General features: G+C 39.8%; 1 protein-coding gene across 3 annotated transcripts in view; it reads right to left on the minus strand.

The window, feature by feature from the left end:
• The window catches only part of UGGT2 (UDP-glucose glycoprotein glucosyltransferase 2), a 188,535-nt gene extending 163,034 nt beyond the window's left edge, over positions 1-25,501 (minus strand). The window contains exons 1-4 of one of the 3 annotated variants that reach the window (XM_045055129.1): positions 25,244-25,501; positions 10,596-10,678; positions 2,268-2,398; positions 1,694-1,806 (exon numbers count right to left, since the gene is read on the minus strand). In XM_045055129.1, coding sequence (XP_044911064.1) covers positions 1,694-1,806; positions 2,268-2,398; positions 10,596-10,678; positions 25,244-25,395 — 479 coding nt within the window. In that variant the 5' untranslated portion in view covers positions 25,396-25,501. The remainder of the gene's footprint in view (positions 1-1,693; positions 1,807-2,267; positions 2,399-10,595; positions 10,679-25,243) is intronic. The other 2 variants (XM_011280607.4, XM_045055130.1) reach the window with 2 other exon arrangements.
• Between the last annotated feature and the right edge of the window lie 1,902 nt (positions 25,502-27,403).

The following is a 27,403-nucleotide window of genomic DNA, read 5'->3' on the forward strand; positions in this document are numbered from 1 at the left end:
GAATGAGTCACCCAGGCACCCCACTATGTCTGATTTAAAAAACACAGATTACTACAAAACATTAACATTTTAAAAGACAGTATGAATAGAAGACATACCATGTCATCTGTTGCGAGACCCAGTATAATAAAGATTCAATTGTTTGTTTTTTTTTTAATTTATTTTGAGAGAGAGAGAGAGAATGAGAGGGTGTGAGTGGAGGAGAGGCAGAGAGAGAGAGAGAGAGAGAGAGAGAGAGAGAGAGAGAGAGAGAGAGAGAGAGAGAGAGAATCCAAAGCAGGCTCTGTGCTGTCGGTGTGGAGCCTGATGTGAGGCTCAGTCCCAGGAACTGTGAGATCATGACCTGAGCTGAAATCAAGATTCAGACGCTTAACTGACTGAAGCACCCAGGAACCCCTCATAATTCTGATTAAAATCCTACCAATGCTAATTTTTGCAGGAGAAAAGGGACTCTAGTGTTAATCTGAAAGCATCAAAAAATGCATAGAACTATAAAAAATTTGGAGGAAATAAAGTAGCAATGAAATTGTATCATTAGGTATCAGAATATGTTTGAAAACAAATACTAAAACAGCATGGCATTGCTATAAGAAACATGCAATATACAGAGTAGCTGTCATAGAGTATAACAAATATAATGAATATTTAATTGACTAGCCATCTGAAGGGAAAAAGGTCTGATAGGCTCCTTGCCTTTGATAATAATAAATTACATGAATTAAAAGTTTAAAATTAATGGATTAAAAGTTTAAGGTAAAACGAAAGGAAAAACTTTAGGAAAGCAACTGTGAAATTTAACATCTCTCATGCATGTTTGGAAAAACTATAAACACACACACCCACACACACAAAATTTGCCTACATAAAAATAAAAAGCCTTCTGTACATTAAAATTAATATAAAATATAACCAAATATTTTAAAAGGTTTCCAACAAATAAGGGAAGTACTGATATGAATTACTATATCTATATTACTGTTTAACATATAAATAGCTCTTTCAAAATTAGAGAAGCAACTTTAATACTTTTGAAAGTACAGATAAATCAGGCACTAAAACACACACTGGTACAAATAAATTAATAATTTCCTTCTGACTATCCATATCCTTTTGTATTAAATATGTAGAAGTAAAAAAATAACGTTTTGAAAAATACATTATAACAATGCAACTCTATACTCTGTATTACTGTAGTATTAATTTTTTATTCCCAGGTTATACATTCAGCTTAAAGAGATGGAGGCTAGGGTCACCTGGGTGACTTAGTAGGTTGGGCTTCCTTCCGACTCAATTTAGGATCAGGTCATGATCCCACGGCCATGGGATCGAGCCCCACATTGGGATTCATTCTCTCTCTCTCTCTCTCTCTCAAAACAAATAAACTTAAAAAATAAAGAGAAGCGAAATAAATACACAATTTTGCATGTTTGAGAAAACATTTTATGATTATATAAAACATATTTCATGTATGTAATGGTATTTTGATATAATCTATATTCTAAAATCAAAAGCTAATTGAGACAAAATACTGAAAGGACTTAACTACCAGCCCATTCAGTTTTTTCAATCCAGAGCACATGCTTTAATACAAATTTTTAATAATGAAGACATTGCTTATTATAAGAAATTTCTATTTCAACCCTCATCTCTTTTTATAAACCATACCTTTCACTAAAGGCTATTATTAACTTACCTTGAAGTAGCCTTCTTCAGCAGCTTTTTAATCTCATTAATTTTACAGGTGTGTTTTTTATGGATAACCACAAATGCATCACAACCATCTGGCGGGGGCTCATCAGCTGCAATCTAAGATTTCAAAGACTATATTTAGCTACAGTAGTTGATAATTACAATATAATCTTTAAAACTCATGCATTCCTTTGATTAAAATAACTCATCAACTACTATCAAGTTATTGCTCTAAGTAAAAAAATATCTACACGCAGAATCAAATACTTTAACAAAATCAACTTTATAGTAAAATACATGCTTCAAAGTGATTGAAAAAATTCCAAATTAAAACTTTCATTACTGTTCATGTCAATAATGATTTGTCCTCATAATCTCCTTATTCCACAGAACTATAAAATTATATAATATATTCAATTACAATCAATAAAAATGATAATATAATCAATGATAGGCTATGGAACCAGGTATTGTAAGTTTGTAGATCCTTTGGAACCAAAGATACTTACATTAAGATAGATTTATGTATACTACCAGCATGCCTCTTTGTCAATTATAGTTTGGGTATTTTTACGTACCTGTTGAAACATCTGAATAGTTGGTGAGTATGCCCTTATAGAGAAAGCAAACTTTAGGAGATTGATATGTAAATTGTCTAAGAATTGTCCAGCTTTCTTCAGGATTAAATTGTAATAAGAATAAGCAGATTCTATAAAAAAATTCAAAATAAAAGGACGTCATTTCATTTTCAATACATTGACACACCTCTACTGTAAAACTAATATATAATCATTTCTTAAGTTTGGTTATGGCTGGGGTTAGAGAAAAGTGGAAAATCAAGATCTGTTTTATTAACTTCATTTGGATCTACCAGTGAGGTACAATCAATGTAAATCCAGGTAAAAATAATATTGTCAATCTATTTGGAAGATGCCAGCATATCAGATCAATTCACTCCAAGGTTATGGAGTTATAACAACAAGGAAAAGATACAGGCTCTACTTATCATTTAAGAGGAGACTATGAACAGCACGCAAAAATTGAAGAATATGATCGTTAATAAATTTTAAATGACATGTATAAATAAATTCTACTCAGATTTAGTGCACATAGCCAAATGCAATTAGTATGTCCAGAATACTTTAGGAGACAGAATTTGAAACAGACCTTAAAGAAGAGAAAGGTCTTCTTGTAGAGAATAACCTGAAGCTGGTTTCCTCTAAACCCATCTCCCAAGATCCTGAAGACACCAAAGAGAAGGATGAATCCTAGAATTTAAGAACTCTGACACCCCAGGGGAGACAGAACTTTCTGATGGAGAGGGCCAAGGAGAACAGAAGCTGAGAGCTACAGAGGGCCTGGTGACACTCTTGGAATAACCAGGGAAAGAACTATATTTTTGCTCTTTTCTTTTCTCTACACCACCTGAGGTGTACTTATCATCTGCACTGTTGCCACTGTGTCAGCCAGAGATGGTAAGGTAACAGCATAGCAGCTCAGGAGCCAACTGGCGCAGACACCCATAAACTGGCCCCTAGACATTCCCTGGTCATGTCTTCTCTCCTTTACTTCTTGGCATTAAGCTATCAATTGATGGAAACTTCACTAAAAGAGCTGAGCTGGGGCAGACCCAGATCTTCACTCACAGTTCCCAGATGTGAAAAGGGAGGACAAAAGGGATGTGCAACTACAGACACCCTCCTGGGGGAGGAGGAAAGGGTACTGTCTGAATGGAGAAACTCTGGGGGTGGTGAGGGAGATTTGGGTGTTTGCTGACTGCTACAGTATTTACTGCTTGCTCAAAGGCGCTGGGCTCTCAACCCTTGCTTGGTTCCTCTCCTTAACCCATTCATGGTACAGGTGCCATCTTGACTTCTATGTTGCTCTATGGGAACTGGGGTTCAGGGAGCCAGCACAAATAATGTGGACATGGTGGGTACTGCTTTTTCTTTGAGTAATAAAGTCCTTTGCCTCTTGTCCAGGGTTTCAGGTCTTCTGTCAGTATCCACGAAACTAATCTGTTAGCTTGGAAATGGTAAAATCTCAGATCCTTCACAGTACATGACAGATCAGAGATGGATTGCTGACAGAAACATGGATTTTTGGAGGAGAAAAGACCCAGCTCCATGGGTCAAATTGACAGGATTAGAAGAAGTCCTTGTTAATTGATAGTGAACATACTGACAAAATAGTATGGTCAATCAGGCAAAAAGTGGTCCTCTACTTTGCCTATTATTGAAAAGAAAATAAGAGATTACAGTTCAAGAACTGGGCAGTACATTCAAAAATTTCCCCTAATCAGGTCTTAGTGGTTAACTCTCTTCCATGCAAGGGGCCTTCCCTACCAGTGGTTCTGTCAGCTTCAAGTCCAACCCATGATGACAAGTACAAAGACCGATCTTGGATGAGGTAAGGTCTGACCTTCATCAGACAATAGGTACAGACACGCATATCTACATGGAGTGAAAAAGGAAGGAAATCTGTTACCAGTACGGACAGAAGGCCGGAAACGCATTAGAACTTTGGCTTGCCAAGCAGAGGACAGGGTGGAGTACGTAATGCAGAATTACAACCAACTTATGATTCAATCGTTCATACGGTCTATCGTGCCAATCACAGATCCTTTCGAACAGGCCAGTAATAAGTCTCAAGAATTACTGTGATGGGTCCTGGCTGATAAGAGAAAGCTGTGGACGACTGGGGAGATTTCCCTTGGTCAGTTATAAAGTCTTTCGGCTTGGATCCAGAAGTCTCATGTCTCATATCTGATCCTTGAAACTGTGGGAAGCTAAGTTTTTGGCTTGCAAGTAAGATAAAAAGAAAACCTCAACCCCTTTACAGCTCTGGGTAAAAAGCTCAAGAGTGAGAGAACTAAAATACAGGGGGATATGAAAATTGTACTGAAAGAATGGAGGAAAGAACAAGAAAGGATACCATAAAATACAGACTAAACTAGAGGTAACACCAAAGTAAAAAGAATTGGGAAAAACAGAAATACCAAATGCAGGGGAAAGGTGAACTGACAATGAATCAGAAATAAAGGAGGAGAAAATGAAAAAAAGATCTGAGTAAATGACAGATATAGAAGTCAGGCCAAGGAGACCTATAGTATTTATAATTATATTCCCAACAGAGAATCAGGGGAATAGAACATAACGAACAACAACGATGATACGAAACCCCGTAATTCAAGAAAACTGTCCAGAATTAAAGAGGAACAATGAATCTATATCCCTAAGAATGAAGACTCAGAATGGTTAGCACTGCAGCACTTTCCAGTAAAACTATAGGACCTTAAAGTTAAAAACCTGAAGTACAAAATGCACACACACGTACATAGTCACGCATGTGAAGAACTCAAGGTCATCATTCCTAGGAGTTATTCATGAGGCATCAACTAGGGAGCAAACTTCACATAACCAAGAAATAATTGGAGGAAATGCAGCATCAAGTTTGAGGATGAGCTCTGAATATACTTAACTAGAACAAGAATAACTGAAGGAGTGGAGGTTTACAGAAGACCTGGTCAACGATGCACGCTCCGGTGACACAGAAAAGCACACAACCAGCAAAACTGCCACAAAAGGGAAATTAAGTGGAAAGTAACATAAGGTTGGAGATTCCTCACAAATATTATCTGGGAATGAAAGAATATCACCGAAGCCAACAGAGCACATAGTCGAAGTTTATGTATACTTAAGAATACAAAGATAAAGACTAAGAATACTGGCGGACAAAATCAGATGGCAGTAAGGGGAAGAAAGGATTGCCAGCCGACTCACTACTGCTTATGGGGGACCAAGACACAATGCCCAGAGCTAGAGGGGGCTAACCACTCAGGGCCTTCACACGATGTTCCTTCCGTTTGAAATGCAGGAGGGTAGGCAGTGCATGTTCAGCCAACTCCTATTAGCACACCTTGGCTTAAATGCCATTGTTGTGGAAAGAGTTTTCTCTGACCTCCCAGCCCAGATCCTGTCACACTCTGACAGGGCCGTACAATCTCTAGGTCAATTCTCAAAACTGTAATTAAAAATTATTTGTAACTTAATAATGCTGTCCCTTCCATTAAGCTATAAGCTGCGAATGCAGGAATCTTTTCTAGGCTTTCAATTATACCTTTCTGCTCCTGGCACATAAAATAGGCCTTCAATACATTTCTGGAATATTTAAAAAATGAGGAAGTCTCTTCATTCTAGGCCATGATACTTTCCCAATATAGTACTTTTAAAGAGTTCTAGAATAGGTGTGCACATTCATTCCTACTTCTTTAACAAACTACGGGATTTCTCAGGAAGTTATGTTAGCTTCCCTCAAGAATAAAAAAGTAACACAAGTAAGACTCACCTTCAACAGTAAAAGCAGTACAGATTAGAGAAATGATCTTAAAAAAGACATAACAGCTGCAGGGCCAACAGAAAAAATAGCCAAAATTAATATAATAACATAACTAAGACTATATCAATCGAACAGGGATCAGTCCTCCATGAAAACAGGGAAGATGTCAACAGAAACAAACGTGAGTAGTGCCTGTCAACTGAGATCAAGTTTTGTCACTGGTCACTGTCAAGGTCTCTAAGGGAGAGATGGATGCAGGTAGGGGTCAGGGATTTATAGAAAGTAAACATCTGTTATTTAGGCTTAACTTGTACCATCATCTCATTCGTGAGATGGAGGTGTTGGACTACTTCAGCTGAAGTTTTAAAATCACTGAATCCAGACTTACCAACCAACCTGCTGACAACAACTTCGCCCTTTCAATATCCTTCCTCTTTCTCCAGCCTCATGTTTTACTTGATCTTTGCCTATTGGCATTTAATATACATAAATCACTCTCACCTTTGTGGGGGGGGGGGGAAGCAGCAGCCTCCATAGTCTGCTACTGATTCATCTTATTTGCTTCACAATCTTCCCCACCTCCCCCTGACCCCGGGGTAGAATTTAGCGATTGAACACTTAGATATACAATACCCAGTGTTCATCACGAGTTCATTTCTTAATCCCCATCACCTATTTAACCCATCCCTCCACTCAGCTCTCCTCCTCCCCCCCCCCCCCCCCCCCCCCGTAACTCTATAGTTGAGTCTGTTTCTTGGTTTTCCTTTTTGTTTCCCCTATGTTTGTTTTCTTAAATTCCACATGAGTAAAATCATATGGTATTTGTTATTTTCTGACTTACTGATTTAGCATAATACTCTCTAGCTCTATTCAGGTCATTGAAAAGGACAGGATTTCATTCTTTTTTATGGCTGAGTAATATTCCAGTGTGTGTGTGTGTGTGTGTGTGTGTGTGTGTGTGCGCGCGCGCGCGCGCGCGCGCATGCGCGCACACACACATCTTTATCCATTTGTCAGCTGATGGACATTTGGGCTCTTTCCATAACTTGGCTATTGTTGATAATGTTGCCATAAACATTGGGGTGCATGTGCCCCTTCAAATTAGTATTTTTGTATTCTTTGGGTAAACACCTAGTAGTGCAGTTACAGGATTGCAAGGTAGTTCTATTTTTAATCTCCCCCCACCCCCAGTAGGCTTCACATCCAGAATGGAGCCCAGCATGGGGCTTGAACTCACAACCCTGATTATCAAGACCTGAGCTGAGATGATGAGACAGACTTAGCTTACAGAGAGATGAAGAGACTTAACTGACTGAGCCACCCAGGTGCCCCAGTTTTTAACTTTTTGAGGAATCTCCATTCCATTTTCCAGTTTGCATCCCTACCAACAGTGCAAGAGGGTTCACTTTCTCTGTATCCTTGCCAATACCCATCCTTCCCAAGTTGTTAATTTTAGCCATTCTGACTGAAGTGAGGGGATATGTCACTGTGGTTCTGATTTGTACTTCCCTGATGAGTGGGATGTTGAGCATCTTGTCATGCTTTGCAGTCAATTTTGAAAGACTTAATACTTATCTCTGCTTCGAACCTCAACTCATACCTCAACCTACCATAATTATACCAGTGAAACTACTGGTCATCAATAAGTCATCAATAATTTTTCTGTTGTTAAAAGCTTAATATTCACATTATTTGATCTGTCTATGCTATTTGATAACATCCATCACTTATCAATATTCTCCTGGCTTTCATGACAACGTGCTTTCTAGGTTTTCACCTGCCTCTATGGGTACTTCTAGTCTCTATCCTCTAGTTCTTCCTCTGGTTGGTTCTTAAACATTGATGTTCTTCAGGGTTCTGCCCTTGGGATTTATTTTCTTCTCCTTCTATACCTTCTCCCTGTAACTTCAGTGACTCTCTTCATGTTGATAACTCCCAAATCCTACCCTTTAGCCTAGATTTTTACCACCTAAATCTCCGTCATCTATCACCTTATGGGAGATCTTCACTTGGATATTCGACAAGCATTTCAAATGTGACACATCCAAACTGCAATCATCCTCCTATCCAAACCCAGTTCTCAGTTACAAGTAACTGAATTAGAAATGTCATAACATTTTCTGAAAATCTTTCCATTAAAATACATAAGCAACTTTACTTATGTAAAAACCGCAGAAATCTTCAAGGACTTTGAGAATGAGCTTCTTCTATGTGGAGCACATAAGTAAAAATAAATAGGGACTCTGGAATTAGATAAACCTTGGATGACATTTCTAACTCACCACACAAAACTCATAGGTTAGCTAATATCATGCCACTTGAATCTTGAAACATTGACAAAAATAGAACTCTGTAGCAAAACCATCTAAAATGGTTGCAAAACCAGGCAATTCAATGTTTAAAAAGGTCTTAATTTGCTGACACATAATGTAACGTGTTCTCACTAAATGGCATGGAAATAGCACCTGTATTCGAAATGTTAAATCTTCAACATTACAACTTTTTTAGACAAGTAGATCACCGGAATTATTCTTCAGTAAAGAGTATTTACAGGGTCTCATGGAGATTCAACAAACTAAAAAATTACAAGTAACTGAGGATTTAAAATGTTTCCTCTAGGATAATATCTTGGAAGTAAATTCAGTAAATCTGACAGTTGTTGACATATTTAACTCCTCATATACGCCATTCTCTCCTACACCTAACAACATCAGCAATGATGCAGCTTACGCACTTCATTCTTGCTATTATAAATGATTTTAACAGAATTATATCTTCAGTGTTAGTAATTCTTATTTAGTAGAATTTCTTTTAGGTTCAACCCTGAAATACACACCTCCTACATTATATGCTTGAAGCAGAGCTTACATATTCCTAAATTTATATTCCAACTTGTTAATAATCATCTGCCATCAGATTGTCCAGGCATGTCATTTCATTTAGCTAAAATATGTGGCTACATCTAAGCAACTTAAAGAGTTCAAAATTTGTAAAAATAATTTTCCAGATTGCTTCCCAATGGAAAATGGCACTGAATAAGGCTATAAGGTACATACTGAGAACCAAAGATTTGGGATAGTTGCATTTAGGAGCTTAGGTGAGAGACACAAAATTTGGTGGATTTTTTCTAAACTATCAGAATCTTACATGTTAATCTAGCCTATTTTTACCTTAAATACGAAAACCAAAATTGTCAGGGCAAATACAAAGCCAATCAATGACAGTTTCCCATTGATTTGCAAGTTGACTTCTAAGTGGTCAAAATTTCTCTGTGCATTCCACTCTCTCTCCTGCTTTCTTCCCTTCCCTACCACCTGGCTGTCCCTGTCTTCCAGACTCTACTCCTACACTCACCACTAGAAAGGCTGTCCTGCTCTCTCTAAATAATAACTGCAAGCCCTTTTTCATGCACTTCCATGTCGTCCACATCCCGCGAAGCTCTTAACATCCTTCTGTTGTCCCCTTCACAATATTGTGGGGTCCAGGGACCATAGATCACATTTATTCATCTTTGTATTCCCAGTATCTAAAGCAGTGCACAGTATCTCTTGTGACCCAAATAATGATAATAATGAAGCTTTTCAGTAATAAAAGTTTTTTTTAAAAAAGCAAATTACTTGGTTTTGAAAATATTTCAGTTTAAAGTATCACTAAAGGCATGTCTGCTCTATTTTTTAAACCTATCTCATGAAATCATCAAATTGCTGAAATTCAAGGCCACTTGAGCTAAAAGGAGTCCAATAAATGAACACTTAAAATATTCAAAACTTGTTTCTCTTACATTTACACTCCAGAACAAAATCATAAACTAATCACCATAGTAAATTTTCTCTAAACTATTTAATCTCCATAGTAAGAAGTTCTCCCCATGTCTACCAGGCTAAAGAATCTGCTCTTGAGGGATCCACATTAATATTTATTCCATTCTCTGTAGAGTCAGGAAAATAGCCTTCTTTTATAATAATTAATAATTAACCTTTTAACCTGTGCTGCTAAAACCTAATTTCATTATCTTTAATCTACTGACCTCTAAGAATACATTAATAAATACATGCCCATTCTAAAGACAGATGTATGTACACATTTGTAATATATATTCATACATATTTAAAAAGCGGGAACCAGTAACTCTTCTAATAGTGAAATGAAAGCATACAGATTACCTGATTTGTTACAGGCAAGTATTAAAAAATCTCTTTAAGAGTTTACAAGTATTTTGGCAAAAAAAAAAAAAAATCAACACTACTAGATACAAAAGTAATACTATTTCATATAAATCTAGGTAAAAAGAAAGCCATAATTCAACAATTTCTATTTCTCTTTGATTATAAAACAATATGCAAACACTGTCAATTATATGAATTTTCTTAAAGCGTTAAAACCTTTATTTTTTGGAAATGGATGCTTGGAATACAGGAAAACATCCAGGAAAACATCTTTTCAAATTTAATATTCAGATTTACTAACCCAATTAAGCATTTACACTTCACCCTTAATGTTAAAAATAGACATATCTAATGTATGCACATAAATCCAAACCTTTAAGTTATAATATGCACATCACCTACCTGTTTGCTTATAAATGGCTAATTCTTGTACAGTTTCCAAAAACTGCCAAAATTTTTCATTACTTTCTTCTGCCATAAATTCACTATTAAAATAAAAGTAATCAGTTAATAGATGGGAATGAGAAATGAAATGAGAAACTATACCTTAGAACCAAATTATAACTTATGGTTAAAAATCTCCAAAAATTAAAGTGACTTTCATTTTAATGAAGAGAACAAGTGGATGATTCTTACACAGATATCATTCTGAACAGACAAGCATATATTCATGACTGGAAAAGACTGCACAAGAAATCACTTTTGGCTTTTCCTCATTAGCTATAACTAAAAAATGGATTTATTTTGTTTCTCCATGTGAAATACCACTGAGAAGTATAATTTTTTGTTTTTATTTTAATTCCAACACATAGTTATATTACTTTCAGGTGTACCATATAGTGATTCAACAATTCTATACATTACTCAGTGCCCATCATGGGAAGTGAGTGTACTGTTAATCCCCATCACCTACTTCACCCATCCCCCCAGCCACCTCCCCTCTGGTAACTAGGAGTTTGTTCTTTATAGTTAAGAGTCAGTTTCTTGGTTTTCCTTTTTGTTCCTCCTATGTTCGTTTGTTTTCTTCAACTCCACATGAGTGAAATCATAGGGTATTTGTCTTTCTGTGACTGACTTCACTTAGCATAATACTCTCCAGCTCCATCCATGTTACTGCAAATTACTGAGAAGTATAATTTAACCGTGATGGAGTATTATATAAAAGTAACACACACACACACACACACACACACACAACCTGGTGTTCTATAAAAATTGGTTCTATAAACACTTTTTAAAAATATTGTCTAGGGGCATGTGGGTGGCTCAGTAGGTTAAGTGTCTGACTTTGGCTCAGGTCATGATCTCACAGTTTGTGGGTTCAAGCCCTGCATCGGGCACTCTGTGGTCAGTGCAGAGCCAGTTTTGGATCCTTTGTCCCCCTCTGTCTTTGCCCCTCCGCAGCTCGCACTCTCTCTCAAATAAATAAACTAAGAAAAATGAAAAAAAAAAAAGTATTATCTAGGGATGCCTGGGTGGCTCAGTCAGATACGCATCTGACTCTTAATTTCAGCTCAGATCATTATCTCCTGGTTCATGAGATCGAGTCTTGAGCTGGGCTCTATGCTGGCAGCATGGAACCTGCTTGGGATTCGCTCTCTCCCTCTCTCTCTACCTCTCCCTCTGCTCACACTCTCTCAAACTATAAAAAATAGTATTATCTATTATTTTTATTTTGTTACTTATTTATGTAGACAATCTTATTATTTAGAAGAGAAAATACCATAATGAAAAAACGAATAGGAAGTTAGTGTATTGAATTAGGTCTTTGGCCTTGAATCCCAGACACTTTGATTTTTCCACAGAATGTAAGTCATAAAAAATGACCAAAGCCATTTAAAACCTCTGGAAATAATGAATTAAGTGAGAGGATATTCCGTTCTGTATAGAACAAAGCACAGGACACCCAAAGCAAGTAGATTCACCCGTTTAAACTAGAGGGAAACCAGGCACCAAACAGACAGTACAGATTTGTTATCACCCATCTTATCTTTCTCACGAGTCTTGGTAAACTTTGATGCTTAATATGAATGGAAAGTACAAGGACATTCAAGACACATGCAAAGTAATTCTTGTGAGTTTGGTTACTAAAGAGAAAAACTGATTAATTCATCCACATAAACAGGACAAGCACTAGAATTCAAAGCAATTGGTAAGCGGTTCTTGCTAGCAATGGTGTCCAACTCAATGGCATTAAAAAAAAAAAGGAGAAGCTAAAAGCAGAGGAAATAATGGGATAAACAGAACGTGTGATCTGAAAAGGACAGGAATGGTACAAAATGTTAAGCGAAGCAGGGAGCACCACTTAACACCTAACTGATCTGCCTAGACATCTACAGACCTGTTCAGAGGCTGTGCAGCCACAGACATCAGTTTTATCAGGGGAAAGAATCAGCCAAAGAGAAAGTAATATGGTAGGTCCACAAACTTCTCGATGCCAGAATTTACACATCGAAGTATAAGCCTTCAAAGACCTTGAGAAAGTCTTCGAATACACTTATTCCCTCAACATACCACTGCTCTCAGCACTTATGGAACTCTTCTAGAATTTACTTTCAGAGGCAATTTGCCAGGAACTCATCATTAATTTTAGAGAGAGAAATAACCTTGAGAGATCATCTAAATCAGCTCCTCGCCTTAAGTTTAAAAAAAGTAAAAAAAAAAAAAAAAAAAAAAAAGAAAAGAAAAAAAAGAAAAAACTGGCATTTTCAATTTGTTCACTTGTTTTATACATCTAGCTCCAAATAACAGTGTTTCCCAAAAAATTCTACCACAGAGAAAAAAAGTGATTTCTACAGAATATGTTTATATGTACAAAAGAGCTTGACAGCAGTTATAAGTAAAATTCCAAAAAATATTTTTGGCAAGAGCAACACCAGTGGAATAAATGCAGTTTAGATGTGGAAGTTACAGGTTATAAAAATTTACCCTCATCAGCCTGTAATCATCCCTAGCAAATAATACTAAATTATAAATTAGGTAGGGGACATACTCAGTCATCTTTGCTTCCTACACAGTACCCATCACAGGGCCATGCTCAAAATAGGCACTCAAATTTCTAGGCTGAACTAAAAGATTCTGTGTAGAGAGGGGCAGGAGAGGCAGGGGCAGGAGAGGCAGGGGCAGGAGAGGCAGGGGCAGGAGAGGCAGGGGCAGGAGAGGCAGGGGCAGGAGAGGCAGGGGCAGGAGAGGCAGGGGCAGGAGAGGCAGGGGCAGGAGAGGCAGGGGCAGGAGAGGCAGGGGCAGGAGAGGCAGGGGCAGGAGAGGCAGGGGCAGGAGGATGGGGAAGGGGAGGGAGAAATTCCCATGAATGCTTTAAATATATATATAAAAAAAGGGGGCATCCCAGAGAGCTAACAGTTCTCTTAAGTTTCTATCTCCCAAGCTCCTTCAATCTACCCAATGCTCTCAATTCTTCCTATTCTACACTTATTCCCCTCAACCTCTTTGATTTTCCTACAATTTTTATTAAAAGAAACACAAAAAACCAGATGTGAGTAGAATAATGGAGTCTAGAAAACACAAAAGAAGTGCAATGGTTAAAGAAACAATAGGCTGCCAGCCTGCTACACTGTCACAAAGGAGAGATTTGGTTCAAAAGTGTAAAGTCAAGACCACTAGATAAAAATTATAGTGGGAAAGAGTTTAGTTTATCGAACAAAGGACTTGCTGACAATTTATATTTGTTCACAACAGAACAGGTAAGTGCATGAGGTAACACTAAGCGTCCTAGCTGGATTACCCCAGCAGGACACCAGTTTTCCATAGGTCAGGTACACAGCTAGAGTATAGAGGGAATTCTGATGGTGGTTTGAAGTAGACACTACCTAATATAAGTCCCTTCCACTGCGTCGACATTATTGGGCACCTGATCCTGATGTACTGAGCCCTGGGAAAACAAGTATGAATAGGAAATACTCGTTGCTTCTGCTGAGCTAATACTTATTACTAATACTTGTTGAGCACCTACTTTTGTGCACAGTGCCTTGGCAAAATATAGATTTTTATCCCCTGCAGCTCACATTTTACAGCAGAGATTAGCATACATACCTTTCAATAAGGATTATTACAGAAGTATGGACCAGATGTTAGGAGAACATACTAGAAAGACATCAGTTTTATCAGGTGAAAGAATCAGCCAAAGAGAAAGTAATATGGTAGGTCCACAAGTAGGGCATCAACGAAGAAAGGGACATAGTAGAGTGTTATATTACCATATCAAATTACCACATAGTGGCTTAAAACGAAAGAAATTTATTCTCACAGTTCTGGAGAAGAAAAGTCTAAATTCTTGGTGTCAGGGTTAACACAACAGGTCCCACAGGTCAGGATCTAGACCCGTCTTTTGGGGGGCCACCATTCACGCCACTAAAGTCCACCCTGGGCTCCCCAGAATCCACATCTGTCCCGCATACAAAATGCATACGTCCTATCCCAACATCCCCCACTGTAATCTCAACCCATTGGGCATCATCTCTAAACCAAAAGCCCATGTAAATACCACCAGAAGTCTCAAATCTCATCATGTAAATCATTTAGACGAGGTAGGAGTGAGACGCTGGGTATGCTCCATCCTGAGGCAAAATTCTTCTCCGTATGTGGACCCGTCAACTAGAAAACAAGCTGTCTGCTTCCAAAATGCAGTATCGAGATACACATTCCAAATTCCAAAGACAGATATTCCAATTCCAAAAGGTAGAAATTACAAAGAATGAAGGAGTTACCAGTCCCAAACAAGTTCAAAATACAGAAGGACAAACTGTGTTAGGTTTCAAGTCGTGAGCAGAACCCTCAGCGGCATGCTGCTCCACTCTCTGCTGTGTGCCACGGCTCTGGCCTCAGGGTCATTACTCCCTTCTCTTGAAGGAAAAATGTTTGCGTGTTTGCAGCCAAGCAGTTTATCAGCCAATTTCCTGCCTATGGAATTTTGAAAGTCTGACAGCCTTCTCTCATTACATCCCGTCTCTGTCGCTTTTGGCAACATTTTTGCTGATGCAACATAATCAAAATCCTTTGGGTCTTTTGTAGATCTCACCAGCATCATGCCAGAAAAACCTTCCTCAGATCCATCCTGGACAAATCTACCCCTCCATTCCTGGCTTCTACCGAGACAGTGGAATGGACCCATGAGTCACAAGCCTAACCTATACAGAAAAAGACTGACCAGCCACAAAGTTGGTCTTCTTTCTGAAGCATGCATCCCCAACACTGGGTTTCCTCATTTTAACAGTCTTTGCCATCTGGGTAGCAGGAGAAACTCCCAGATTATCAAGTGCGGCTTCCTTTTTTCTGAACAGCTCCTTCTTCAGTTTCTCTCCGTCCTCTTGCATTTTACTATAAACAAGGCAAAACCAGGGGATACCTTTAATGCTTTGCTTGGCAATCTCCTTAGGTAGCTATTCAAGTTCACTGATTACAAGTACTGTTTTCCACACAACTGTAGAATCCAATTCAGCCCCTTTTCTGCCCCTATAAAACAAGGATCATCCTTCTTTGTTTCCAATAACAGGTCACTCATTTCCTTCTGTACTCTTACCAAAAGAGCCTTTAATGTTCTTATTTCTACCAACATTCTACTCACGAAGACGTAAGTATTCTCTATGACAGAAGCTTTATTAATGACCACGCTCCCTGCTTTCCTCTAAGTCCTTAGCAGAATCACCTTTAATGTCCCTATTTCTGCCAACAGTCTCCTCAAGGCATGTAGGCTTTTGTTTTTTAACCACATTTCTCAAAATCCTTCTAGCTTTTGCTGGACTTACCAGCTACTTCTACATTTTTAGCTATTTCTTACAGCAGCACTCCACTTTATCAAGTCTGTATTGGTTTCCTAGGGCAGCTGTAACAAATTACCAAAAACCTGGCAACCTAAAGGAACAGAAACTTATGGTCTCACAGTTCTGGAGCCCAGAAGTCCAAAATCAAGGTACCGGTGTGGCCTCTTCAAGCTTCTGAGGGCTACAAGTGTTCCTTGGCTTGTGGTTACATCAATCCAATCTCTGCCTCTGTTCACATAGCGTTCTCCTCTTCTGTCTCTTATAAGGACATTGGATTTAGCAGCCATCCAGACAGTCCACAATGATCTGGTCTCAAGACCCTTACTAATTACATCTGCGAAGATCCTTTATCCAAGTAAGGTAACATTCACAGGTTCCAGGAGTTAGGATGTAAACTTTTTAGGAACTGCAATTCTCCCACTACAAGTGATGCAGTTGGTACATAGATGGGGGTCAGATTATGAAGAACCTGAAATAGCATCCTACAAAAGTTCCAGCTCTAAGAGACTCAAGGCAAATACAAATCAGGACAATGTAACTACAAATCCAAGACTGGAAGAAGTTAGACTGCAGATCTGGAACAGAGAATGGGATCAGATGGATGCAAACTGGGAGAAACAGGGGAAGAAACAGAGGAAGAGGACACACATTAGGCTCCAATATTTTATTCAATACAACTATTTTATTACATCTGATATCATAAAATACAATGGATTACAAGATAATATGAACAATTATGTACCAACAAATCAGACCACCTAAAAGAAATAGATAAACTCCTGGAAACAATAAGCTATCAAGACTGACTCACAAATAGAAAATCTGAACCAATTACTACCACAGAGATTGAGTAATAAAAAACAAAACAAACAAACAAACTCCCCAAAAAGGAGCACCTGGATGGCTCAGTAGGTTAAGCATTCCAATGCTTCAGGAGTTTAAGCCCCATCTCAGGCTCTGCACTCATAGCTCGGAGCTTGCTTGGGATTCTCCCTCTCTCTGACCCTCACCTGCTCATGCTCTTTCTCTTACAAAGTAAACAAACAAACAAAAAATCAAAACAAAACAAAAAAACTCCCCCAAAAACAAAAGTCTAGGACCGGATGGATTCACTGGTGAATTCTGCCAAACATTCACAGATTTAATACCTATTTTTCTGAAACTCTTTTAAAATCTTGAAGAGGAGGAAATGCTTCCAAACTCCTTTTACAAAGGAGTTGTACAAAGGAGCATTGCCTTGATACCAAGGAACACGAACACACACACACACACACACACACACACACACACACACACACACACACAGAAATTACAGGCCAATGTCCCTGATGACCACAGATGCAAAAATCAACAAACTATTAGCAAACAATACATTAAAAATCACACACCATGAACAAATGGGATTTAGTCCAGAGATGCAAGGATGGTTCGACATCTACTAATTAGTCAACATGGTATACTATATCAACACAGTGAAAAGTAAAAATCATATGATCACTCGATACAGAAAAATCATTAGACAAAAGTCAACGTCCATTTATAATAAAAACTCTCCACAGACAGGGTACAGACGGAATAAACCTTAACATAAGAAGGGCCACATATGACAAGCCCACAGTTAACATCATACTCAGCAGTGAAAAGCTGAGAATTTTCGTCTACAATCAGGAACAAGGATGCTCATGCTCATCCCTTTTATTCAATACAATACTTGAAATTCTAGCCAGAGGAATGAGAGAAAAATAAATAAAAGATATCCAAATCAGAAAGGAAGGAGTAAAACTGTCACTGTTTGAAGAAGACAGGCATATTATATATAAAAAACCCTAAAACGTCACCAAAAAAACTATTAGGCCAAATTAAATGATAGGATACAAAATCAGTATACAAAAATCTATTGCATTTCTGATACCAAACTCTCAGAGAAAATTAAAAACAATCCCATTTACAAGTACATCGGAAGGAATAAAATACCTAGGAATAAATTTAACCAAGGAGGTAAAAACCTGAACACTAGAAGTCACTGATAAAAGAAATTAAAGACATAAATAAATGGAAAGACATTCCATGTTCACAGACGAAAAGAATAAAGTATTCATACTACCCAAACAATCTGTAGATTCAGTGCAATCCCCATCAAAATTCCAATGCCATTTTCCACAGAAATAGAACAAACAACCCACAGTGTTATCCACACCGGATAAAACTAGTCCAATGAGAATATCCTGAAAAGGATTTACAGAAATTGACACCTAACTTCTGTCAAAATGCTAAACACTTGCTGGAAATCTCCACTGAGCAATTGCAGTAGCTTTTCCTAAGCCTGTTGATTAAACAAATTTTAGGCTAGCACACAAAAGCCCAGTGAACCCATTCATGACTATTATAATTGACTCTACAAATTGTCTTTAAATTCTGGTCTTCCCTTAGATGCTGAATCCACCTAGGTAGCAATTAGCTCTATATTCATTAACGGGGTGAACTTGATCCTTCTCCTTTAGGAAAAGGACCAGAGGTGAATGGGAAACTCTGTTCACTCCAGATTCAGTCAATTTGGCAAACTAGCTTGCACACATCCTACATGCATCACCCAAAAAAGACTGATAAAATTCTTAAAATTCTTATTTTTTAAATTTTTTAAATGTTTTCATTATTTTCGAGAGAGACAGAGTACGAGTGAGAATGGGCACAGAGAGAAGGAGACACAGAATCCGAAGCAGGATCCAGACTCTGAGCTGTCAGCACAGAACCTAATGCGGGGCTTGAACTTGTGAACCACGAGATCATGACCTGAAGTCGGAAGCTAACTGACTCAGCCACCTAGGTGCCCCCCAAATTCTTAAAATTCTTGATTTTCATCTTCAACAAATGAAAGACCCTAAACAAAACCAAAAACCTAGTTTTTACTATTTGCAAAGAGCTAGGGCATTGGGGTGAAAAATCTGTTACCAGCTTAAGTGCTCCAGGCACCTTCAGCCGGATAGCCAATATTCCCAGTGTCCTCCTAATTCCCAACAACAGGATTCTGATGAGTTCGAGGCTCTTCCCAGTCTCCCCTCTTTATCAACTCAGAGAAACCACTCAACTGCTCATGCTCTTTCTCTTACAAAATAAAGATTGAGAATGCAGCTGTCTTTATTGACACCAGATGTACGCTCTTAGTGCTCAATCCCACTGCTAAAAACAGCCCCTGCCCTGGAGTACTAAAATGGTTCTAATGGGGGGTGGGGAGTCTCTCATAAGCCTCAACAGGTTTAGAACACAGTTACTGAACCTACTTCCTTTAGTCTAAGGGCTCTGATACACATACCTTTCTCCTTAGTTGCTGTGCTGCTCTTCATTTATTGGGCTGAGATTTCTTAGAAAAATATACCAGAATTCCTTTCTCCCAAAAGGAGAAAGAATACTAGAATTTGACCATAGTAATAAAAATAGGCAGCCAGGTAAATTAAATGACCCTTTGACACCCTCAATTCGCTCTGAGTCTGATAGCACTATAGCCGAGTCTGAGGACACTGATCATTTATCCCTGTTGGATCCATCCTCTGTGGGCGACATCTTCAACAGATACTGGCAGCATCCACAGTATACCTCCCATCAAGATTCAAATAGATTCCTCAAAACATCCCCCTAAATTTAATGAATATCCTATAAATAAAGAAGCCTTTCACGGCATCAAGCTCATAGATTACAAAGCTCAAGGCCCCATTATCCCCTGTACCAGTCCCTTTAATACACGTATTTTACCTATGAGAAAACCCAGTAGCCAAGGATGGTTTGTCTAGGACCTCTGGGCAATAAATGACACTGTTATCCCTCGGCACCCTGTTGTTCTTAACCCATATGCTGACAACCATTCCCACCGGATGCAAATTTTTCACTGTAGTTCATCTATGCAGTGCATTCTTTAGTATTCCAGTTGCTTTCACTTGGGAAGAATGGAAATACACCAGGACAGTAATGCCCCACCCAGAGTTTCAAAGGGTCCTTACTTTTCACAAACCTTAGAAGCTGAATTGAATGGTAGGTTTTCTGCAGTCTCTATCTACTTTGTTACAATACCTAGATGATTTGCTCCTCTGCTCCTTTTTTAATGTTTATTTTCGAGAGACAGAACACGACCAGGAGAAGGGGAGAGAGAGAGAGAGGGAGACAGAATCCGAAGCAGGCTTCAGGCTCTGAGCTATCAGCACGGAGCCCTATGTGGGGTTCGAACCCATTAACCATGAGATTATGACCTGAGCTGAAGTTGGATGCTTAACTGACTGAGCTACCCAGGCGCCCCTCTCTGCTCCTCTTAAACCACTTTACAGGAAGACAGTATCCACCTGTTAAAAACCTTTGCCCTTAAAGGGAAATAAAGACTCTAAAGAAAAATTGCTGGGACGCCTGGGTGGCACAGTCGGTTAAGCGTCCGACTTCAGCCAGGTCACAATCTCGCGGTCCGTGAGTTCGAGCCCCGCGTCAGGCTCTGGGCTGATGGCTCAGAGCCTGGAGCCTGTTTCCGATTCTGTGTCTCCCTCTCTCTCTCTGCCCCTCTCCCGTTCATGCTCTGTCTTTCTCTGTCCCAAAAATAAATAAATGTAAAAAAAAATAATAATAAAAAATAAAGAAAAATTGCTATTTGCTCAAACTCAGGTTTGATACTTAGGGCATCTGACCTCAGAATATTTGGATCCAGAGAGACTCCACGGCTTTCCAAACTTTCCAAAACCTAAGTGCCAAATATGAGTTTTTCTTGAACTGGTTGGCTACTGTCAAAACTGGATTCCAAACTTCTCTCCTCTGGCTCAATCTCTGTATGTTTTACTAAAAAATATAAAACTTTACCCTATTTGGAAAAATCAGAAAGACTTGCTTTGGGGACTTTAAAGAAAAGCCTATTAAACCCACCTGCCCTCAGACATCCTAATTATCAACTTTCCTTTTTCCTCTTTGTATGGGAGATGGGAGAGAATACCCTTGGGATTACTCACCCAAAAACACAGGGTATTACAACCAACAATTTGACCCTGTGGCACAGGGATATCACCTCGCTTCAGAGACATTCCTGCCACTGACAAAATAATCATGGAATCCCTTTCAAGCATCCTTGTATTTTGGCCAGGGGCAAAACTTCAAACATTTATACTGAGAGCTGGTATGCCCTTGGGATAGCTCATGACTTTGGATTATGGAAACAAGGTTTCCTTACCTCCAAGAGGGATAAAATTTAAAATGGCTCTTATGTCCAAAATTTGTTATATACCACACTTTTGCGGGCTACTTTATTAAGGTTCCTGGCCATTCCAGAGTCAACTCCCTGGGGGCCAAAGAAAACCTTCTCATTGATATTTCTGCCCAAAACACCACTCTCAAAGAAACTAATAACCAGACCCCTGTTATGGTCCAAAGAGATGTTCTGCCAAATGATAATTCAGAAAGACAGACGACACCCAACAATTGCCTCAGAAAGGGAAAAATATTGGAAATCTAGTCATTGTTGGTTCAATAAGGAGAGCCCTGGTTTGGACCAAATAAATATCTGGCCCTCCTAGAAATTCTAAAGTTCTTATACTTACCGCTATACATGCATTAAACCATCGTGGTCTACTGACAATAGCATTCATGAACCAGTACTGGTGGGGAAGTGTTAATGAGGTTGCAACAAGTGCCTACGTCACTTGCCCCACCTGTCTAAAACAGAAGCCAGAGAAACCTGTCTGCCCAAATGGATTTCATATAGCTTTCCCACTACATGAATAGAAACGTGTTTTAGTAATGGTCTATATGTTTTCTCACGGGACTGAAGCTTTCCCTTCTAGACAGGCTGCTGCTGCTTCTCTGTTAGAAAAAATTATCCCTAACTGGGGAACCCTCTCAAACTTCATAGTGATTGGGAACCTATTTTACTGGTCAGGTGCTTTTAAAATTTTTTTTTCAACGTTTATTTATTTTTGGGACAGAGAGAGACAGAGCATGAACGGGCAAGGGGCAGAGAGAGAGGGAGACACAGAATCGGAAACAGGCTCCAGGCTCCGAGCCATCAGCCCAGAGCCCGACGCAGGGCTCGAACTCACGGACCTCGAGATCGTGATCTGGCTGAAGTCGGAGGCTTAACCGACTGCGCCACCCAGGCGCCCCTGGTCAGGTGCTTTGACAAGTGTGTGCTGTTTGGCCAGTTTTACGACACTGGCATGGTACAGATTGTCCTCAATCATCGGGGTTACTTGAACATATTAACAATATTGTTAACACTCAACTTGTAAAAATTTGTACAGATCCTAAAATACCTTGGCCCAAAGTACTGCCATTGGTTCCTCTAAATCTTGGTTCCACCCCTTTGAACCTCCTAGACTGTCACTGTTTGAGATCGTCACAGATGCCCAATCCACTTGGCCCCTGTACCTCCTTTGAGCTACAGTAGATAAAAGAGGAGATATACTTCAAGACTGCAAGGGTCTAACTACTTCCATGAAAAATAACCATGCTTTAGTAGAGTGATCTTTTTCAAAGTGCATTCCCGGAAGACAACAACCTTAAGCATCATATCTTGCAAGCTGGAAACTGGAAAAGCCACCTCCATAAAGACTATTCCGTCTTGCTGAAAAGGCTCTTATCAAGAACTGCTAATCCCGATGGCACCAAACTCCAAGGAACAGGCTCTTGGATTCACATGAATACAAGGAGAAATCACCAAACCCTACCAGACCTGCACACCATCTGGTAAGCTGCAACGAAAGTAGAGGACAATCGACAATACAGCTTTTTCAACATACCGGGACCAGGCCTACATACTTTTTCCTCACTGATTGCTTCTACCAGCTCTTTCGTAGAAAGGAAATGCTCTAGGGGCACCTGGGTAGCTCAGTGGGTTAAGCATCCAACTTCACTCAGGTTATGATCTCACCTTCATGAGTTCGTGCCCTGCATTGGGCTCTGTGCTGATAGTTCAGAGCCTGGATCCTGCTTCAGATTCTGTGTCTCCCTCTCTCTCTTGTCTCTCCCCCACTCATGCTCTGTCTCTGTCTCAAAAATAAACACTAAAAAAATAAAAATTAAAGAAAGGAAATGCTCTTGTGCACATTTCGCAAGCCTTTGTGAAAGGGAGAAAACCTCTTCTCTTGATTAGGACTTTGAGCAACAGCCTCATCATGATCCCAGGACAAATTAAATTTTCACTTGCTTTTTCTAAAGGGCTGGGTTGAAGGTTCAGAATTCATCTTTCATCTGATTCTGAATTCTTATCCAAATTCATAGTTTCTGAATTTGCAACCTTACAGGCTTTATCACTAGATAAGATTTTCAAATGGTTTCTTTGAGACAACAACACTGTTTAAATACATCTTTGAAGTTTCACTAGTTTTGCAAAAAGTTCATTAGTTATTGCCTCATGTTTTTACCTGCACGGAATCTTCTCAAATGCACTTGGTTAATTCTTACAGTATTCACTATTTTGCTTTCATGGCTACTATAGGTAAGGACTTCCAGGAGGCATACATGACTCCAATGGACCTCATAGGGAGAACTTTTTCCCCTAAATTGGAATTAAGTGCCAATAAACACTTTCAGCTGGATACTTTCTGACCTAGGGTCCCGGATCGGAAGCATCATACAATTTGAAAGTTATGTTCCTTCTTCTGTTTTTCCCTAATTGTTTTTTTGTATTTAGTTGCCTGTCAAACTTTTATAAAAATGACGTACCCAATTAGGAGAGGATCTCCAATACTTATGGTCTTGAAATGATACAGACTTTAGATGGAAAGTGCCTCAGAGTTCCACCTCCTAACCTTGCCTGTTAGTCAAATGTGGCCTTACGTGGTTTCCAACCGTTATGTACTTTCCCTCCTATGTAGGGACAAGACAATCAGGAAAGATCCTTTCTGGCACTGAGGGACAAAACCACTAAATATGAAAAACCTGACTTTTGGTCAGCAATGCTTTCAAGGAAAGATTTTGATCAAAATGATGAAATGGGAGTATTAGAGAGAAACCTCACTGAAGTGGACTGGGGGTGTGGGAAGCTGTACCACTCAACGTCAATTACAGACTTCTATCAGAACGTTTTCCACAGGAATCATCAATTACAGGCCCCAACAGAGAAAGAAGGTACAATGCATCTCCTACAAGAAATTGACTAGTCCTGCAACTCAGCCAAAGAGAAACTGTCATCACACTGGGTTCCGGCTTTTCTCCAAAGGACTTTTGTTCCAAACCACCCCTCCATGCTTTCTCCTTCTGCATAAAATAATGTTCCTCTCCTTTGTTAGGCTTCCCTATGCCATATTTTGCTTGTCCCTATTTGCAATTCTCTATTATTCCCGAATAAATCCATTTTCTGCTGGTAAAATAACTTTTATTTTTAAGGTTAACAGGTACAAACTTTCTGTTATAAAATAAGTCATGGGAATGTAATGTATAGCATGGTGGCTACAGTGAAGAGTGCTGTATTGCATATTTGAAAGTTGCTAAGAAATGTTAAAAGTTCGACACAAGAAAAAAAACCTTTTGGATACATGTCAGGTGATGGATGTTAACTAGACTTATTGCTGTGATCATTTCGCGATTCAAACACTGAATGTTATGTTGTACACCTGAAATTAATATGGTGTGTTAATTACATCTCAATTAAAAAACTTTTTCTATCTTACATATGCAACGTGGTACCAGGTGATGGGGAGTCTCTTTTTAGTTCCATAAGCTGTTTCTCTGAATGGACAAAAGCAACGGGAGTTTAAAGTTCATCCTAACCAATGAAAGGAACTTCCAAATTCTGTTTAACTTCTAGAATACTAAGAGCAAAATTCAACAGCTACAACTCTTTTTTCTGCAAAGTGACATGAACTAATTTCAGTGGAGGAGATTCGGGAAGAAACAACTACCTTCTCCACAGGAAGCTCATCACTCACTGGTGTTATTACGACACTAGGTGCTTCCAATACGTTTCCTAAAAAGAACTGCCCCACATCAATGGAATTGCCTGCATTAAAACCCACACTCCAGCTCCTATTCCTCTTTTTCTTAAATGTGAAAGAGATCCAGACGAATTAAACAGAGGCCCTGTAGTCTGAGAAACCGTAGGTGAGGCAAAGTATGAACTGCGAGGAAAAGGAATTGCAAGCGAGTGCCGCGCAGGGGTAGCCGGAGTGGAGGGGATGCTCCAGCGCCCAGCACGAGGGCGCCCCAGCAGCAGAGAGGGAGCTAGAAGGCCGGCAGACGGCGAGATCGGGCCCGAGAGACCCCGCGGATCCTCCCTCCGCGCTGGGCTCGGCAGAGGGGCCGGCCCGCACCCACCTGGCCTCCAGCAGCAGCGGGGTCTCGGGCCACTTCGCGGCCAAGTGGGCCGTCACCGACTTAGACGCCGAGGCCGTCCGGGCGTCGAGCAGGGAGAAGCACAGCGCGGTGGAGCCCAGGAGCAGCCGCACCACGTCCGTGGCCTTTGCCATGGCGCGGAGAGAGAAGCGCGAGCCCCTCGGACCGGGAGCCCACAAGCCGCAGCCGCCACTGCACAGCCGGCTCCTCTGGCCGCTCGGCCGCCCACTTCCGGTGGGGGGAGCTCCAGTCCGTTACTCGGAGCCGGGCCTGGCGGGCACCGAGCGCATGCGCGTCCCGCTCCGGGGCTGTCCCGGGAGCCCCCCGGGGCTGGATCCTGGAGCCACGTAGGTGCGGGCGGTGCCGGAACCTGCGGCGGCGTGGCTGATGCTCCGGCGGGTCCGCGATCCGACCCCCTGTTATCGCGCAGGGGCTGTGGGACACCGGGAGGGGAAGCTAGCTCCCGGAGGCCAAACTGGGATTGCGGCCGACTGAGGCTGGGTGGAGATGCCAAAAACTGGAAGCGAAGGCAGAAACCGGCGTGGCTTTTACCCATGTTTTCGCAGGCGGAAAATAAGGCCCATCCAAGTTCAGTTGTCTACGGGCTTCTACATTTTATAGCATATTAAAGCCACCTGGTAGAGCTTTTCGAAAGCCGGATGCCCGATAGTATTTAACTCACCCCAGCCCCCAGGTGACTGAATGAGCAATCTTGTTCGGAAACCAGTGACATCACCTGGAGCGCTGGTTAAAACATAGGGTGTTGGGCCTCATCCTAGTGTTTCTAATTCAGTAGATCTGGTGTGGGGGGCAGGGATGCAAGAATTTACATTTCACGTCTATCAAGGCCCCAGGTGATACTGATATTGCTGGCTGGGAAACCTCGCTTTTAGCCTTTGTACTCAAAAGTGGCCCACAGGACGGCTGCAGCATCACCTATGAGCTCCTTAGAAATGCAGAATCTCAGGCCCTACCCCAGACGTACTGAATCTGAATCCCCAGGTTAACATGCATTTACTGCATCAGGCTCAAAGACAAAAGCTTGCAACAGAGTTAAGTGTTTTTCCAGTACAGATGATTCATCAAATCAAAATATTCCGTTTTATTCAACTGGGCGGAGGTGGAGCGTCAAGATTCTGACTCCTCGTCAGCCATGCTTCTTTTTCTATTCAGAAAGCTGTTAAATTTATTATAAATATTAAAATGTATGGTAAAGAGAAGCAGCAGCTGGGAAAAATAGTTTCGGAGGATGTACCGAGCCGTTCCTTTTTTCCAGTTACTCCTCTGCCTTTTAGGGAATCTGGATCTCCTGAAGCTGCTGAAACGTGATAATTTTTTCATTTCCTTTCATTTGTTTAGTATATACCTTTCCTCAGAAGAACTTGCTCTGGAAATTCTACTTAGTTCTCATCTTCTATGTTTAGCCTTCATTTCCTGATTTTTCCTATTTGGTATGACCTATCCTTCTTTTAAATTCTCATAAGCTCTTTATCGTAACTGTCATAAACCAATTGTAATTTTCACTTTAGAATTTGAATACAGCACTTATATATTTCTCCTGTTAGAGATGGTGTTTCCCTAGGGCTCGTGCCTTAATTTTAGCATCCGTTGCAATACCTAGCACAGTACATGTTATTGGGGCTCAATAAATATTGAACAGTCCTTGTTTTTTGGATAAGTAGAACACTAAGGCAGATGAGTATGGAGCTTCATTTCTATCCATAGAACATAATGGGAAAATATATTAAGAATCTTCCACAACTATTTGCTTTAATTAACTCCTCATGTCCATTTATTTTTGGACTGAAATTTTGACTGAAATTGTAGGATAAAGGAAGTAAGATATTGACGGTGAATGTCTTAAATGTCAGCATATCTGATGGTTGCAAATCTTTGAGAAATGACTTGTGTATGAAGAGTCACATAAAATACACTATTAAAAGACACTAATAAAACATATATTTATATACATTCCAGTATATTTGAATTCACAAGAGGAATGCTACATTTCTCTTTTAAAGAATGAAATTAATCTAATCCAGGGTCATTTATTTACATAATTATTATAAATTTTAGCCTACATAGTATTTTCCTAGAAACTTCAGTGGGTTTGAAATATTCCTTAGACTGACTATCCTTAGG

Source organism: Felis catus, chromosome A1 (assembly GCF_018350175.1).
Source record: "Felis catus isolate Fca126 chromosome A1, F.catus_Fca126_mat1.0, whole genome shotgun sequence".
In the NCBI taxonomy this organism is placed as follows: domain Eukaryota; kingdom Metazoa; phylum Chordata; class Mammalia; order Carnivora; family Felidae; genus Felis; species Felis catus.